At 26.8% G+C, this 18,596-nt stretch overlaps 1 protein-coding gene across 1 annotated transcript; it reads right to left on the reverse strand.

Moving 5' to 3' along the window:
* Positions 1-619: 619 nt before the first annotated feature.
* LOC145189094 (calcium-activated potassium channel subunit alpha-1-like) lies at positions 620-18,155 on the reverse strand. Its single transcript, XM_090086860.1, has 28 exons — positions 17,663-18,155; positions 17,472-17,533; positions 17,213-17,303; positions 16,832-16,949; positions 16,594-16,669; positions 15,098-15,173; positions 14,924-15,010; positions 14,518-14,607; positions 10,992-11,083; positions 10,397-10,507; positions 10,116-10,221; positions 9,923-10,005; positions 9,745-9,814; positions 9,507-9,659; positions 8,867-8,991; positions 8,445-8,510; positions 7,692-7,781; positions 7,431-7,507; positions 7,048-7,135; positions 6,842-6,950; positions 6,480-6,575; positions 6,320-6,406; positions 6,200-6,241; positions 5,474-5,627; positions 5,143-5,343; positions 4,832-4,965; positions 1,071-1,265; positions 620-993 (listed from the first exon to the last, which is right to left on the reverse strand). Exons 1-28 carry the CDS (start codon positions 17,930-17,932, stop codon positions 742-744), a joined length of 3,201 nt encoding a protein of 1,066 aa, XP_089942986.1. The 5' UTR covers positions 17,933-18,155; the 3' UTR covers positions 620-741.
* Between the last annotated feature and the right edge of the window lie 441 nt (positions 18,156-18,596).

Genomic DNA, 18,596 nt, shown 5'->3' on the forward strand with positions numbered 1-18,596 from the left:
GGTATTCTACCGTAAAATAACGGTGTTTTACCGTAAAATAATCACGGTACAATACCGGCACTTATGGGTAACGGTATAGTATTGTGATTTTCACGGTAAAGTTTTACAGTGTGTCTTGGTGAAAGAGTTTTCTATTTTCATCAAGATTCACCGGAAAAGAATCGAAGAAGCCACAATAAAAATAAAAAAACAACTTCTTATTAAAAATGATTCTACAACTATTTATATTTACAAAATAATAATTACACAATTATTGCAGTTACTAAAATTATAAAATTATATAAAGTTATGTATAAAACTATAATTATAATACAATTATAATTATACAGTATACAAAGCATATTTAGGATAAAGGTATGATCGAGGGGATCATATTAGCGAATTCCCCCCACTCCCCACCCCGCATGAAAGAATATACAATCTTATTAAACAACCAATCGCAAGATAAAAACGTCTTTTTTCAAAATGCTCTACATTTAAGTTTTCAATTTTTACCGCTTTTTAATTCCTCAAGGGGGTACTTATATAAAATTTTTCAAAAATACTCTTAAACTTAATTTCTCTGTGTAATTTTACATGCAACTTTTTTGCAACTAAAATAAATTAAAATGTATATCTATATAAAATTTTATATTCGACAAAATTTACATATTTACAATTTATACTTTTTTTGATTTATCTTAACATAAAATTTGCTATTCGAAAGGTGCAGAGCGCGCTTTGCAAATCAATTTCTTTATTTCACTCAAATAAAGCGGAGGCTGCTTTTGCAAAATTTATCTTTTTCTTCTTTTTAATGGCTTGAAACTGCATTAACGCGAAAACGCGATCGGTCGGTGCAAGGATAAAATTGAACTCTGGGAACGTAATTACATATCTTTTTGTACTCTTAGTCCGCAATCGTTGCATATCACGCAGCCGAAATAAACCCAAACATATCATGTTGTAAGTGCGCAAGGCGTACAAAAACAAATCACCAAACATTCCACATTGCTGAAAACAAAATTAAAATCTAAATTTTAAAAGCATTCAGACTTTTTAAGGAGCTACACCAAATTTTTCACACATACCCCAAATTCGGAAAGCGGACCATCACAAAGATCTACTTGTGCTATTCGGCATCGATTTCTTACTGCTGCAATATCTAATGTTTCGAATGACCCCAAAGGTTGTTTGCCTTCAGCTAGCAGTTCATCCAGTTCCGAGCTGACACTTCCGGTCACAAGGTTTTGAACGATAGTTAAAATATCTCCATTAAAATATGTCTAAAAAATATATCCATTAACATTTCTAAAAATATCTCTTTAAAATGCTTAATAGAACACTCGTAGATTTTATTAAAAAAACGATTCAAAAAAAAAAAAAAAAAAAAGCCCAAACGTAACCATGACTATTGTTAAGCAATCTATGACTACTGTGAAGCCAGTTATTGTTATTTATCAATGACTATTGTTAAGCCAGTACAAATAGTGAGGTTAAAGAAAATTGAGGACTTTTTTCGTGCACACTTTGATGGAGCATATTTTCTAGGTCTGCATAAAAATACAAGACGTATAAGCTTAAAAACAAAATCCCTTGGGAACTTTTGAAAAAATGAATTTGATAATTGCTTGTAAAGATTTGCTATTATTTGTTATTTTTTGGTTAGTTTTCTTTTGTTGTGGACATCAAAACAGATGATACGATTCTACACAGATATGTGACTCTTATCGGAGAAGATTGCTGGATCAAGAAAATGTCAACTCAAAATATATTCCAAATTCATCTGAATGAAGGTAATATCAACACAGAAACGCCGCAACTTATTTAAATTTTAATATTTCAAATGTTTAATAAATCCAAAACAAAAATTTTCTTTTAGTTTTAAAACTGTTCACATTTTTAAAACTAAAAGAAAATTTTTGAGAGATTGAAGAGAAAAAATTTTTGAAAAAATGAAGAAATTTTTAAGGAGAAAAAAGTTGTTGCTTTATTTACAGTAACAAACAGCCGTGCAAAACCTAAAATAAGTAGCCATACAAAAACTAAAACAAGTTGCTGCACAGAACCTAACTTTCCTGGTAAATAACTTTTTGAAGTGTAGCAGGAAGAAAAGGAATATGGATTTACATCAAAGAATTATTAACGAAGAGATCATGAAATCTGTGTGTGTGTGTGTGTGTGTGTGTGTTATATATATATATATATATATATATATATATATATATATATATATATATATATATATATATATATATATATATATATATATATATGTATATGTATATGTATATGTATATGTATATGTATATGTATATGTATATGTATATGTATATATATAAAAAAAATGAAGATTTCTTTTAAGATCAAGTTTTTCTGAAATGTTTTTTTATACTGTCAAGTTTTAGACCTAAAATATTGCATATTTATGTAAGAAAAATTACCTCTCTAAACCATACTTTACACATAAAATTGTCAGACTTCAGTCAAAGCTGCATTATAAATAATTACATCATTTCATAAGTGTAACTGGTATTGAACAAAAAGATGTTAAAATTTTGCAAAATTCAACTGAAGCGGGAAGAAGTATTGTGACAAGATCAGAGGACACCATTTTCTCCCTAGAGATTAAAGATCTACGGTGAGTATCCAACTCATACCTCAAGTTAAACCCTAAAACTTTATTTTTTTTCTGGATGATAGACTAGTGGACAAAACAAGTCCTAGAATCCAGTTGATATAGAATTTAAAGAGTTCTGGAAAAATTTAACCACAGAAAAACGGAAATAAATAAATTGAAATAAAATTTTTCCAATAAAATTGCTTTTTTTTTTTCTTCAAGTTCCCCAGAAAAAGAGCTTCATTTTTTTGTCTTGCAACAAAATGCACATTCAAAAAAAACACAAAAAACTTCACCAAAGTGGACACAAAAAAATCTTGATATTATTTAGTTATACTGTATACGCAGTAGAGTAACTCCAGGTATTATGGACTATGCACCAAATATGGACTAGTGGCTTTTTTTAGAAACTGACATATGTTAACACTTAATTGATGTTTTGCCAAATGATAAAAACGAGCATCATTTATGATTTTTATACATAACAGGATTGTTGACTTTTTACGCGAGTACTGATTGTTGCTGCATATGGTCAACATTTGTTTTGGTACAACAATTGGATGATTTTTAGTATACATATTTGAGAGATTGAGTTGGTCCGTTTTTTTCTACAACAAACTTATAGTTTTTATCTTAGTTACAATTAGTGACTTTTTACTTACAGTAAATTTTAAAAATAAAAGAAATGTTTTTATTGAAAAAGCTGAAAGTCGTCTAATGTGGACCACAAAATGTTGTGTATTGCGTACCAGTGGTAATATAACTTGGAAAACAACTTTATTCAGATTCATTTTAGAACAATGTCTTAATAAGGTGAAATTCAAAAATATGGACCAAGAAGACACAAAATAAGCCTTAGAAGCCATTACAATGGAATTTTTTTTTGCATTAAAATCTTTTAACGTTCCAACAGCAATGCTTATTAGAATGTGCCAAAGTAAAACCAAAACTTCAGACCTCTGGGTCGCAATCCTGTTTTGAATAATGATATTGAGGATGGTTTAGTGAAGTAAGCTAAAAAGGTGGAGGCATGGTATTGGGGACTTACTAGAAAAGATATAAGATCTCTTGCTTTTCAACTGGCAAAAATATACAACACTTCAAGTACATATTCTGTTTTTTAGCAATATGCTGGCAAAGATTAATTCTATGGTTTTATGCAATGTCATAAAGATGAATTAAGCTTGAGGAAGCCAATCAGCACATCCTTTGATAGAGCAAAAGACTTTACTATAGAAAAGTTTATAAAAATTCATTTCATATTTTTTATTTAATGGTTTGTTGCAGGTAACTTGGACAAGTATTCCATATTATTTGTATATAATAATCCACAATTCCTGCCAAGTTTTGTTGATTTGCTATTTAGGTTTCTTTAAATATTCTTATAATATGTAAAATTTTTCTACATAAACATTTATGAATCTTGATTAGAAGTATATTTAGGCAACAAATCTACTAAATAATGGAAACATATTGTGGCAATAATATCAAAAAAATAAAATGGTAGTCCACATTGCCCAAAGTTACTAAGAACATTTTTGGGAAAAAAACCCACACAAAGTACATTTATATATCAATTATAAGTCTACAGAAAAAAAATTTCTAATAAAATGAAGAAATGCTTGATATGTATTTAGAAAAAACTAATCACATATTACATAATCAAGGAGGGGGAAGGGAGTCACTGCTGATATTTGTGCCTGACTATAGGGGTAGGGTGGGGGTGGGGATTAATAGGTATGATACCATAAGCAAGTTAAAAAGTTTACAAACGTTATTATTGACATTTCTAGATACAGATAATGTTCTGATAACATGCAGTATACAGATAACGTTCACCAGTCACCTTATTGTGCTATATTTGCTTTGTTTCCCCTGTTTTTCTGGCTAATTATCATTCTCATGATTTCAAACAACTGTAATGAAAAACTGTTAATGAAAAATATTGAGTTTTCTCTGACAAAATAAAGATTACCGAAAAAGAGAAATCTTTCCATAATTTTTATTTACATGGAGGTTGGGGGGGGGGGGTTAACAATTAATGACTTAAATTTGGGGAAAAGAATATGCCAAAAGATCGTGCTTGATTGTAGGGGAGAGGAGATCAAAAAATGATCAAAATCGATTATGTAACATGTGAACAATCCCTAAAAAATTACATTTTTAATTTGTTAAAACCGTTATTAAATATTAGTAAATAACCTCTAACAGAATAAAAAAAATTGAACTCACCGCACTAACTAGTGAATCAAGAACCGAAACTGTAAATATAGAACCACATGCATAAGGCTGTGTCAGATAAAAATGTTCATCATCATAAATGTTCATATCATCTTGATCCAAAAACATGGCATTGGTATTGTAGACTAGAAACAAATACAAAGAAACCATGAAACTAATGGAAAAAAATTTCAGAAAGTAAGAAATGGATTGAAAAAAAAAAAAAAAAACAAGAAAAAAGAGATGAAAAAAAAAGATTTTTTGTTCAATGAAGGATGAGAATAACTTTGCAAGTATAACCTCCTCTCACACTAAATGCTTACTCAGTTCAGTGATTATTTTTAATGATGCTTTTCCTTTCTCTGCAGGAAGCTTTTCTTTTACAGACATTAGTCTAGGACTCTCAATGCCACTTTTTGCTGTGAAACTCAGTGAGCTTCTTGGCGAAACATTTGACTCAATAACCGTGGGTGATTGTAAGACCAAGGGTTTTTCTGATGTCTTTTCAGCTTCAAATTGCATTGCTATTTACATGAAAGAAAATTTATAGCAAAAATTTATTACATATTCTTGCATAATCATTTGTGAACTTAACTATTTTAGTTTTTTTAACACAAAACTTTCAACTGAAGAAATTCAATAAATTAATAAAACCTTTTAAATTGAGAGTAAGCGAAATAACTTCTTTGTCTGAAAGTGCTTGATGCTCCAGTTCGCCTGAATTGTTGTTTCCAGGAGACAGCAAGATGCACATGTCTGCAGTTTGAATATTTACTGATCGAAGATCTTGTCGGTTATATGGTGACCCCTAACAAATCATAAAATAACTTATTCTGTTTTGAAATTTTGTTTGGGTTTTGTTTTGAAATTTTGAGCTTTATATAAAGTATCTTTGGAAAATTTGGAAGCAAGCATAAATTTTACAGAAGATACAATTAGGTTTCCTATGAAACATAAAGATTTTTCCTTTCTTAATAAACTTCCTTTTAAAACACAGTTTCAGAGAATAATTTGCAAGTTATATGAAGAACAGTTTGGACATCATACAAAGATGTTTTACAGCTAAATTGCTAAATAAGTTGAAGCTGGTGCAAAAATGTTGGGATAGAAAGAAACCAATCAGCTATTAAATAGAAACCTAAAAATCAACCATCAGCACTGAGGTTGGCGATTGAAAAGATAAAATTTTTTTTTTTTACTATAACAAAGTTGTTTTTACACACATTTTTCTGTATACATTTTTTAAACATATTTATATTGACTTTTAGGTATGTTAAATTTTTTTGTACTAAACTTTATATATTAAAAAGCATTTTTTATTGACACAGAACAAGAAGCATTTTACACACCTTTGTAAACATTAACAATGTAAGAACTTACAGGAACAATATGAACATCAGGAAAGTTGGCCAACCGCACCCACTATAATAAAAGCAATTGACAATAAACTTCCAAAAAGTTTTTTTTTTTTAAAAAAATATCTGTTTATAACTAACAAACCTCTCTCTGTAAAAATTCTCCATCACCTAAGATTACAACTTTTTTCAACATGGAGGGTGAAGTGTTACTTGCTCGTAAAGGTAATACCTTAAAAGAAATATAGTAGTTGATTGGTGAAATTTTAAATGTATTTTCATCAAATCTAAAAATAAACACTTACAAGCTGACGCAGCTCTAATGAAGGAGAAAGTTTATTTGATAAGACCAAAACTACTACGTGATTAACAAATTTCTCAGCAGCTGCCTCCTCCAAACTCTAATAAATAAAAAATATCAAACTTCTTAGCAGCTGCTCCCTCTAAAGTCTAATAAATAAAAAATATCAAAGATGCAAAAAAAAAAAAAAAAAAAAAAGCCAAAAAGTTGCTGCAAAAAACTGTAACAAGAAAACAACATCTATTACAATAATCATCATTTATTTCAATATTGCTGTCCTTGTTAGCAATAACAGATAAATAATCAAATACAAAAGAGTGAATCTTCACTAAATTCTGTCCTATAAGAATTTAAAAAAAAATTTACCAGTTTAGCAGCAGCAAATGATCGACTTTCACACCAATAAAACGTACCAGTTTGATCAAACTTTGGCTTGTCACCATTAGGAAAATAATCTTCAGTTAATGTGCGTGCACTAAAAAATTGAAATCCAATAAGCTGCATGTACTGCAAATAGACAAAAGTTAGCAAAACATTATTTGCAATTATATATAAAAATATAGCATTCCTACTTCTTTTTTTCATCTTCTGGAGCAACTTCAAGTAAATACATAGGATCAATGTCCACTTTTGTTTCTGGTACTTTCATAGTGATTTGATCTGTAAATTTTTTTTACTTTTACATTAACAATAAACTTCATTCTTCAAAAAGTTCAAACAACACAAAAAGTGATGAACATCTTTAATCTTAACTTTAAAATTTTATGTGAATTTTTAATTAAATTTTTCTTTATGTAGTACTACTAAAAAAATTTTTTTATAGAAATATCGTATAACAGTTTTAAATAATTTATCATTTAAAAAACACACACAGAAATGATAAATATATAAAAACATATTTAAAAATTAACTAATAAAATATAAGTAACATCGATTTAAAAGATAAAATACTTACTTCTCCTACATCTACATTTTAACATTCTTTCAGGATCAATCAAGTCTTTGTGGCATGTTGAGCAATACCGCAATGCCCTAGAAAAATCATAAAACTTGAAATTAGAAAGAGAAATCATATTATTTCATGACATAAAAAAACTTGCAAAAATGACTTTGGTAAAAAAAAAAGTTTTTTGAATTAATTTATTATAAAATATTTTTCATTTTTAACAATTTAAAATAAAAGAATTTACTACAACTTTTAGTGAAAAGCTTTTACCTTTCTGCATCAAGAGCTTTTTGAGCAATAAAGAAACCACGCGTGTTTTTAGTCAATTTCAACTTTTTATCCATAGGATTAATAGCAAACCTGAAAGATTTTAATTGAAAATGAAAAAGACAGCCAATGACAACAACAAAATAATTAACAGAGCATTATAGTGCAGAAGAATAAAATTTAATTTAATTGGCAACAAAGAGTAAAGTATAGGATAAAACATGTGAGTTCTAAATTATGCAATCTGCATAATATACGAAGCTGAATAATGCCATTTCAAATTAGGAATAAATTACTCACATTACAACAGATATTTCATATAGTTCATTGTGATTTTTTAAAGCATATATTTGAATCAAACTGTTTTATAATTGTTTTTGGTAAAATACTTTTGAAAATAGTATAACCCTGAATTTTAAAACCTCAAAAAATTTTAAGACTAAAATATGTAAATAAACAATGCAGTCTACATTTATAAACTGCTAATTAAAAATCCAAACACTGAAAAAGAATAAAGCTATACTAACTACAATTATTCGAGATATTATGGATATATTTAGACAGGATAATAGAATTAAATTATGTAGTTTTTACTCAAAAAAAAATCTGTTCTATATTTAAGATTTATCCAAATAATCAAAACAAACTGAAAACTAAAATCGAACTTTGAACTGTTCATCTATTAATCTTGGTTTCTTTTAGTGCTCTGCACTTCTGCAATTTGAAGGAACATAAAATAATAAAATCATGACATACTCTTTTCCTTTTTTTGTCTTTAATTCAATTGCAATCAGCAGCAATCTTAACTTTTCAAAGCACAACCTAATAGAAAAACAACTATAAAAATCAAAACTAAAAGCATAAAGCATAAGCTTTAAAAACTAATTCATTATTATGAAAATAGCAATAATTCTATCTATAGAGTAATTATTAATTATATTTAAAGATTAATAAATACATATAGAAATCAATAATAATTTATTACTTTATACTCTTTATAATATATTGTAATAGATAAAATTTACAAGAAATAAACAGTTATATCTAGAGAGTAATAATGATAATGCCTAAATGTTATTAAACAGATTACAAAAGATAGAAACTATTAGTTATGTATAAAGAGTAATAATACTATCTAAATATTATTGAGTATCAGCAAATTAATAAAGCAAACTTACTCGACAGCTTGTGAGAAGGACATCCCAACAAAAGAATTTGAAAGATAACTTGAGTACATTTCATTAGCAGCCCCTAACATATAAGCAGCTTTCCATTGCTCACTTTCTGTAATATCTTCTGAAACCTAAGTTTTTTTTTTAAAACAAAATGTTATGTAAAGATATTAACAAAAAACTTAGACTTAGTTACTCATAAATAATAACTAGTATGTCATTATAAAAATAGATTTTAATAAAAAATTAGCATTAAGTAGCATTTATCAATATTTTTTAACCAATATCTACTTATATCATTACCTACTGGTATTGTCAATATTGGTATATGATATTAATTACTATTTTATAACCATTAACATTTATTTATTGTCATTCATAAATAATTAGCACACCATAATAATAGACTATAAAATCAGTATTTTCTTTCTGTTTATTATTTTATTATTTCCTTTTAATATTTTGTATTTATTTTCAAAAATAAAAAAAAATTAGAATACCATCATTCTTAAAGTTAATTATTGTTCTTATTATTAACTATTATTCTTAAAGTTATTATCTTAAGTTTTGAATTTAACATTTTCTTCTTTTCCTTACTAGATAACTTTTTGATATAAAAAAAAAGCCAAAAAAAATAAATAAATACCTCGTTACTTCGCATTCCAAACAAATTTCCAACCAATGTTGAAAAACCAGGTGCATTGCAGGTCTGAGCAATAAAACCAAGCTTTAACTCATTGATGCAGATGATTGCATCACCATATTCTGCATTCCACTGAGGACAGTTCATCAAATGCACCTATTCATTATTTGTTATAAAACTCAAATCCAAAAAACATGTAGAAAATAATATGTATTGGAAAAAGCTTTTAAAAAAAACGTACTTTATTGCGATTCATCATCAACTGAACAATGCAGCGCACACGCTCTTGATAGTTTTTAACAGCGATCACTCTTAAAAAAGAAAAATAATTGTAAAAGTGCAAAAAAAATAAAAAACAAAAAAAAAAACAAAGAAAGGATTATTTTTAATGAACTTTTTTAAAATTGTGTTTAACAAACCTGGTTATGTTTGCAGCATCCTCTTCATCAGGATTAGTACATTTCTTGTTACATAATATAATTACAGCATCTGCATTGTTGATCTGGAAATAAAATTTATGCAACTTACTTAAACTACTCACCTACTTAACTTACTTGAACTACTTAGCTAAAAAAGTATTTATTCAACTAAAGACATCTTCCAAACTTTTACCTGCATTCTGTTGGCATCTATAGATGAGTAAATAGTCCCCATGAAATATGATGCTCGAGTTTCATACCTTTTAAGTGATGTTTGGATATTTACATCAGGAAATGATCTGCCAAATAAATGGTTTTCAGTCAAGGCAAATATTTTCACCGCTTCATAAACCATTAACAAAGATATTTTTAAAAACAAAATAAAAAATTGCTCTTTAATTGACAACATAAGATAAACAATGACTATTGCAAGGTGTTTAAAAACGGTTGTTACTACCTATTAACATTACTTACGGAGCTAAAAACACTGCCATGGTAAGATTGTCATCTCTGTCTGGATGAAGAAAATCTCTCAAAAATGAAGACACACTTTCATGAGTGATGTAGCCACAAACAATAACATGTCTACAGAATAAAAAAGATGTCTGAAAAAGGAAAACTAGAATTACAAGATCTTTTTAATATACAATAAATAACCTTTTTTGGTTATCAATTTTTTTATACAGAATATGCCAGATTCATTTCTAAAACACAAAAACCATGCAGTTATAATGGCTGTGGTAAATATATGTTTAAAATTTTAAATATGTTTTAAGTCTGAATAGATTTTATCAAAATTGAAAACTTGAAAGAGTTTTGAAAAAATTAAAAAAAAAGTCTGTTTTTTTGTTGAAGTACGATGCACAAATATGAATAAAAGTATTGTAAAAAAAACAGACAAAACAAAACAAACAACCAAAAAGACAAAAAAAAAGAAAAGAACCAAACTTAAAACCAAAACTAAAAACTTTGAAAATTTGAGAACTGTTTTTTTTTGGTTATTTCAAAATTTTCTATAAGCCTTTCATTATTCTTTTGAATTTTCTAATATAGAAATTAACAGATATACTTTTTCCCTGGTATCATATTAAATTCTTTATTGTACTTGGTGTGAGAAGCAACAAAATCTGAAATAGCAGGAAGATATGATGCAAACAAACCCTAAAAAAGTAGAGAAAAAATAAGTAGGGAAAAAATAAGTAGGGAAAAAATAAGTAGGGAAAAAATAAGTAGGGAAAAAATAAGTAGGGAAAAAATAAGTAGGGAAAAAATAAGTAGGGAAAAAATAAGTAGGGAAAAAATAAGTAGGGAAAAAATAAGTAGGGAAAAAATAAGTAGGGAAAAAATAAGTAGGGAAAAAACAAATAGGGAAAAATTAGTAGGGAAAAATAAGTAGGGAAAAATAAGTAGGGAAAAATAAGTAGGCAAGGTTAACTCAACCAAAAATATACTTGATCACATCTTCAATATGTTTGGGTGAATAAAAAGAATTTTGGAATTCACTTTGCACAATTTTTTAACTCAAGTTAATACATTGGCGATGCATTTTTTTCATTAAATTCAAAAGATAAAAAAAATTTTAAAAGAAAATTATGTTTTAATTGTAAAAGTCAAAGTTTTTTTTTTTTAATTCTCTAATATAATCATAAACAATTTAAAAAATTTTCATATTGGGAAAAAAATCCTTTTTTTTATAGTCTTTTATTGTGCTATAAATCAACTTTTGCATAATCTTGTAATCTTATGTAATCTTGTAATCTTATTAGGTGATATTACAACTTTATTCTATAACCTTTCACTTTTATGGATAACTAATAACTTAATTACACCCCTTTTCAGTGTACTTCATTTAGTTTAAAACAGAAATTTTAAAAAAAATACAAGAATTTCTGTTTCAAACTAAATTCAAGTTCACTGATCTGAAATCCATTTCATCACCTGTAACTTTTTAAGTTTTTTTTGTAAGTTTTTTTTTTAATTAAAAACTTTAAATTTTGTAGAATTTTTTGTTTGCGTACAAACTTCAAGTTAATTTTTTTACATTTTTCACCCATTTTTTTCTGCTGAACATCTCAAGCAGCAAATATGTGATGCTCATGTCATTATCAAATTTAACTACAGCACAATTAAAGAACAATTTGTATTGTGCTTTGATTTTATGATAGACTGTTTATACTTTTTCACTCTAGTAACAATATATAAAAAATACTTTTATAACTTATGATAAATTATGCAACCACCTTTTTTATAAAACCATGCAAATGTGTCAGGAGAACAAAAAGTACGAGTTTTAAAACTAAAATATTTCTCTCATCACTCCTAATACAGTTTATTTAATTTTAAAAAGTTTATTTAATTATTTAATATAAAAAATTATTTAATATAAAAATTTAATATAAAATTAAAAAGTTTATTTAAATTTACTAATTAAATATATTAAAAGACCCTGCTTTATTTTTAATTTAAAATTTATCTACCGTGGTGTGACCTAACAAAGTCCTATGCTTTAAGAAAGTCCTAATTTAAGAAATGACAAATTTTGTGTACATAAAATGAACATTAAGAGAAAAAAATTTTGTTACTTTATCTAACTAGATATCTAGTTAAAACAACAAAGTTATTTTTCGCAAATGTTTCTTTTACATATACGAAATTTGTCATTTCTTAAATTAGGACTTTCTTAAAGCATAGGACTTTGTTTGGTCACACCACAGTATATTGATATGAAAAAAAGCCTTTTATATACACTAATATTTACATAAATAAAATCTTTAAAAATACAGAATAATATGGCCATGTTTAACATTTTAGAAAAAAACCTATGGATATAGTAATTGGACAAGTTATTGAAGCTACTGACCAATGAGAGTCTCATAGGATTGGAAAACATTTTAAACGACAAAACTCAACTATTGGCAGATAGGTGAAGAAATATAAACACACTGGTAAAACTGAAAGGTCTGTTGGATCAGGGAGAAAAATTTCAGGCCCAAAATTTCAAAATAGTGAGATCACAACATTCTTAATGCTATCAAAAAATATCGTAAAATCACATGGTCTGAGATAAAACTAGATTTGAACCTTACTAATATCTCATAGTGGACAATATCTCATCAAATAAAAGCATCAGATGAATTTTTTTCTGGAAAGCAAATAAACCTTTTGTTAGTAAAATCAATCGCAAAAAAAAGATTAAAGTAGATGCATTGAGCACAAAGATTGGAGACAATGGGCTAAAGTCATTTGTAGCAACGAGTCTCCTTTTATCTTGTTTTATAATGGTCGATCTTACTGTTAGAAATTAGTTGGGGAAAAATTCAAACCTTAAACATACAAAGCAACCATTAAACGACAAAAAAAATTAATTTTTAGGGTTGTTTTAGTGCACACAAAGTTGAAAAACTTTACCATGTGAAAGGCACCATGGACCAGCATTAGTATCATAAAATCTTAGTTAATCAACTTGGACCAAGTATAAAAGAACTTTTTCCTTATGGTGACTACATTTTTCAACAGGATAATAATCCCCAACATACAGCACGGCTGAATAAAAGATATCTAGAATCTAAATTGATGCCAGTTATGCCTTGGCCAATACATTCTCCTGATTTAAATCCTATAGAAAACCTTTGGTCTATATTGGATAGAAAACTGAAAGATTGTAGGGCAATAAATGAAGATAAACTGTGCCAAATAGTTGGAATGCTTTGTTAAATGACTTTGTAAAAAGAACTGTCGATAGAATGCCTTGTAGATACGCAGAAGTCATAAGAAACAAAGTGTGGCCAGTTAAGAACTAATGCAACTAAAACTTGAAAAATACCTCGGAAATCCTAATTTCTTTTTATTATATGTAATATACAGTAATATCATATGTATTTCTATCAAAATTGTCTTGTAATACTTTTATTATGAAATTAAGAGATTTTATATAGACTTTTTTATTAAAAAATTGAGTGTGGCTTCTTTTTTTTTGTACCCCCCTGTATATACATACATACATACATACATACATACATACATACATACATACATACATACATACATACATACATACATACATACATACATACATGCATACATACATACATATGTAGGTACGTATGTACGTATGTATGTATTTATGTATGTATGTATGTATGTATGTATGTATGTATGTATGTATGTATGTATGTATGTATGTATGTATGTATGTATGTATGTATGTATGTATGTATGTATGTATGTATGTATGTATGTATGTAAAAGAGATTTTTTTTAGATAATATCAAAATAAGTAAAGCAAATCAAGAAGTGTAATGAAGAGTTATCACTCTGATTTACAAACTTGATATAACAGAAAAGATTAGGGATTTCTGAATAAGAAATGAAGTTGGAAAGCCAAAAAGAAAAGTAATAGGTTTGATGGAATTTTTACCTTTTTTATAGGTCTGGACCCAGGATTGGTTTTTTACAGGTCTAGACCAAGGACTGGTTTTTTGAGAGAAAGTTACAAACTATAATCAACGGTTAAATACTCGTATTTTCCATACTACCATATGAAAAAAAACCATTACCATTTTCTAATAAAAATAATATGATAAGCATATAATTACCAGACCAACACCAATGAACATCATTCCAAATATTTTTCCCAGGTATGTAGTACATGTGATATCACCATAACCAACTGTTGACATTGTAACCTATGATAGTGAGAACTTGAAAAATATATTTACACACTAGTAATATAATATTAAGTTCTAGAGAGATATCTTTAAGAACCAAAAACATTTTCGGAAATTTTAATTTTTCAATTTTACTTCTAAACCACAAAGATAACAAAGCTTTTAAATAAAAAACAAGCACAAAAGTTTCCTTGAAAAAACCAAAATTAAAGAAAAAATTCAAATTGTTAACTTGAAAATAAAAAAAATTCAAAGACCACCACAAATAACTCACAATTAAAAAATAAGTACATTGAAAATAAAAAAACTTTGAAGACCACTACAAATAACTCACAAGTAAAAAATAAGTACAGTGAAAATAGTTTATGGAAACTTTGTTTTCATAATTGATAGGACTCCACGGATCGCCAGTATTTTCAATCTAGAATATTTCAAAAAATTTTTAATTTTCTACAAAAAGTTTATCATTAAAGGTATAAATAAAGATTGTCCTTTTAAAAAAACCTACCAAATGAACCATCCCAGCAGATGTCAGCCAAACAGAAAGAAAAGTACCTATCATTCCCATCATTTCAACAGATGATCTGAAATAAGTTGAGAATTTTATTATTTTGTTTTCCAAAAAAAAATTATATATATATATATATATATATATACATATATATATATATATATATATATATATATATATATATATATATATATATATATATATATATATATATATATATATATATATATATATATATATATATATATATATATATACACACTAACCACTCAACACATTACTTATACATTCCGATTTATTTTAATTGTCATAAATATTATCAAGCATTTTGAAATATTCAGCATAAACAGGAAGCCATCTCCTATGAAAGGTGCAAAAGGCACCACAAAAGGTTCTAAAATGTCTGCTACGAGAAATCAGACATGCACCACCAACAATAAAAAGCTCTGTAAATATATTCCACCCCACACCATCTCTGAGCCACCTCCATATAAAGTGGTTTCTCTAATGTTAAAAGGCAAATATCTTTTATTTGGCCTTCTATACACTCTTGGCTGGCGATCAGAGCAAAGCAACACATTCATCACAACTTAAACTTTGTCCACCACATTGTATCTTGAGGAGATGTGTTGCTCAAATGACAGTTATCTTTTCTTCTATCAAAATGATTTAAAACCAATTCATACTTTTCTTTTAGAAGTGAGGTTTAATTACAACAAAAATATCCTACTTATGAAAAGCTGCTATGATTTCGAAATTAAATAAGGAAAACAGACTAAAACCTACAAAAGTCATAACTATTAAAATTAGTACCATCTTTGCAATTGATAAATTGGGTAATACATAATATTTTTCTAAATAAATCAGAATTTATGTGGTGCATTAATTTTTTGGTTAAGTATGTGTATGCATGCATACATATATCACACATTCATACATACAAACATGCCTACATACCTAATAACCTACCTACCTAATTACCTACCTCTCTCTCTCTCTCAATATATATATATATATATATATATATATATATATATATATATATATATATATATATATATATATATATATATATATATATATATATATATATGTTACAGAAAATGTCACTATCATAACAGTAAAGATAACAATACTTTTGATTGAAATAGTATTACTAATGACCAAAATAAGAGTTTTTTGAACTTTTATTGGTATTTAAGTAGTTTTGGTAAAAAAAGATCTAAAAACTTTTACAGCAGTGTTTAGAGAACTATATATCAAGACAGTACTTTTTAAATATAAAGAATGCAAGAAGATATTATGCAAAGAGTATAATGACAGATAATCAATGCATGAAACATTCTGGACTCAAAAAATCTTTTAGATTCTAAGAACTTTTAACATTATTTTAGATAAAAGTAAATAACAGCAATAAAAATGGCAATAAAAGAAACATAAAAAAAAAAAAAAAATGGATATCAAAATAACAAGTTATACAAAATTTAACTCACCCAGTTTTGAGAACATTAAGAAATTGTAAAATTTCACCCAGCCTTGTTAAGTACATGACTCGCAGAAAACGTAAGCCTATGCAGTGAAATGTAAGAATATATCAGATATAAATGTAACAAATTTCACATTAAATGATCACATAGATAACTACATAAAAATAAATAAATCATAATTCTTATGCAGATATAAATGAAAGTTCAATTCTATAAAAATGAATTAGTAATTGAAAAATATTACCAAGCCAATATTGGTTATTTAATACAGCAGGGAAGAATATAGTAGGCATGGTTAGTATATCAATAATTGTCATCAAATCTGAGGACCAGAATGCTAGTTTATTGTGTGCAGCAAAGAACTAAAATTTTAAATTATTTTCAAATCAAAGGATTAGATAATCAAATCTTAAATCTCGGGGTTTTTTTTTAATGCTATTTTATATCATCTAAATTATATTATCTTCTAGAAATGTGTGCATCATATGAATAATATTATTTTCATTTTTTTGAGATTAAGATAAAAAAGAAAATAGAAAATCTTCAATGGTTATAAATTTAAAAGCATTTTAATATTGATTAGCAGCTTATATTTAATTGAATGTTAAAACTTAAGATGTCTTACCCTGATGAATAGATGAAAAAGGAAAAAAACATATATTATCATCTCAACTTTCCACATTGCCCCATCATAAAAAAAGCAGTGTTCAATGCCTCTAAAGTTAAAAAGAAGTAATCGTTTAGTTTCAATTAAGTAAGGTAGATGTTAAAAAAAAAATCTGAAATATCATTAACAAAATGAAAAGAGAAAATTAGTGTCAGAAACATGAATTAAATTTAATGCTCTTTATACTGAAATAAAAAATTAAACAAAACAAACATACTCTGAAGATGTAGCCACATACATGGCTACACAAGCTAGGTTGAAAATAAAGGAAACAACACTCTAAAAAAAAGAGGCAATATTTATAGAATACTTCTTAATATTTATGGAATGCTTCTCAATATTTTTTACTCATTTTACAAATAAAGAATAATGATAAATTGGTAAATACATTAAATCGGCTAAACCTACCAAAATTCTACCTTGAAGATTTTGTGCAGATACAAGAATACCAGCTGCTTCAACTAACTCTAAATAAAAACTCTGCTCCAATTCTGTTACATCTTCCTCTTCTTCCTCAATATCAACTGTGTTTTTTTTGTGATCATTCCGCAAAAAAGAGAGCAAACTTTGTGAAATAAAGATTATTATTATTCCTCCAAAATAGAAAAGCATTGAAATACCAATAAAATACTGCCACTTTCGGTCAGAAGGAGTGGGAACTGTGAAGTTGCAAACCATTTTAACTATAAGTACTTTGAGCAACAAATACAATTTGTTCCAAATTACTGGATTTAACAATCAAGTTAAATGCTGAATTTAATTGTAAATCAAACTATTAAAAATCAATCATTTTTCTCCTAAAAACAAATTAGTTTTGATGGCTTCATTTTTTTATAGGAAGATCTTTTTCAGTCTATGAACTTTATCTTTAACACTTTAAAAAGCTTTATCTGAATTACTTAATAAATTCTGAGTGAAGATCAATGAATACTGAATTATGAATACACAATTTATTAAATTCAAAAACAAACTCATAGAGTATATTAAGTATTAATTATCTAAAAATCAATGCAGAACATGAATAAGTAACCTTCATGGTATTATACATTGTTTTTATTTATTAAACAGTTTTTTTTTTTAAAAAAGTTGTATTTGTAAAGTTATTGTTTTAACTTACTAATTTTATTTAGATTTTAAAAGGTTTTTAAAAAATAAAATTTATTATTTTCAATTAATTAAATTGATACTCTAAAAGATTTTAGTCCAAATAAAAATTGCTTTAACAAAAAATTAACACCAAAAACATGTATAAAAAAAAAATTCAGCAAATGTTTAATTTTAAGGTTTGTCAATAAACTTTTAATGTAATTTTCTTTTTTTTTCTGACATTGAGGAAAATTCT

This window comes from Hydra viridissima, unplaced genomic scaffold, assembly GCF_058129835.1.
Source record: "Hydra viridissima isolate aposymbiotic clone 2 unplaced genomic scaffold, HvirCarnegie_v1 scaffold_5, whole genome shotgun sequence".
In the NCBI taxonomy this organism is placed as follows: Eukaryota; Metazoa; Cnidaria; class Hydrozoa; order Anthoathecata; family Hydridae; genus Hydra; species Hydra viridissima.

What these genes read in the sequence shown, in the direction of transcription:
- LOC145189094 (XM_090086860.1), bottom strand. Translation starts at nt 17,932, where the DNA reads ATGGTTTGCAACTTCACAGTTCCCACTCCTTCTGACCGAAAGTGGCAG. An exon ending in TCCTTCTCACAAGCTGTCGA is followed by an intron (nt 8,511 to 8,866) that starts GTAAGTTTGCTT and finishes TTTTTCTATTAG; the next exon opens with GTTGTGCTTTGAAAAGTTAA. An exon ending in AAAAATAATCACTGAACTGA is followed by an intron (nt 4,966 to 5,142) that starts GTAAGCATTTAG and finishes ATTTGTTTCTAG; the next exon opens with TCTACAATACCAATGCCATG.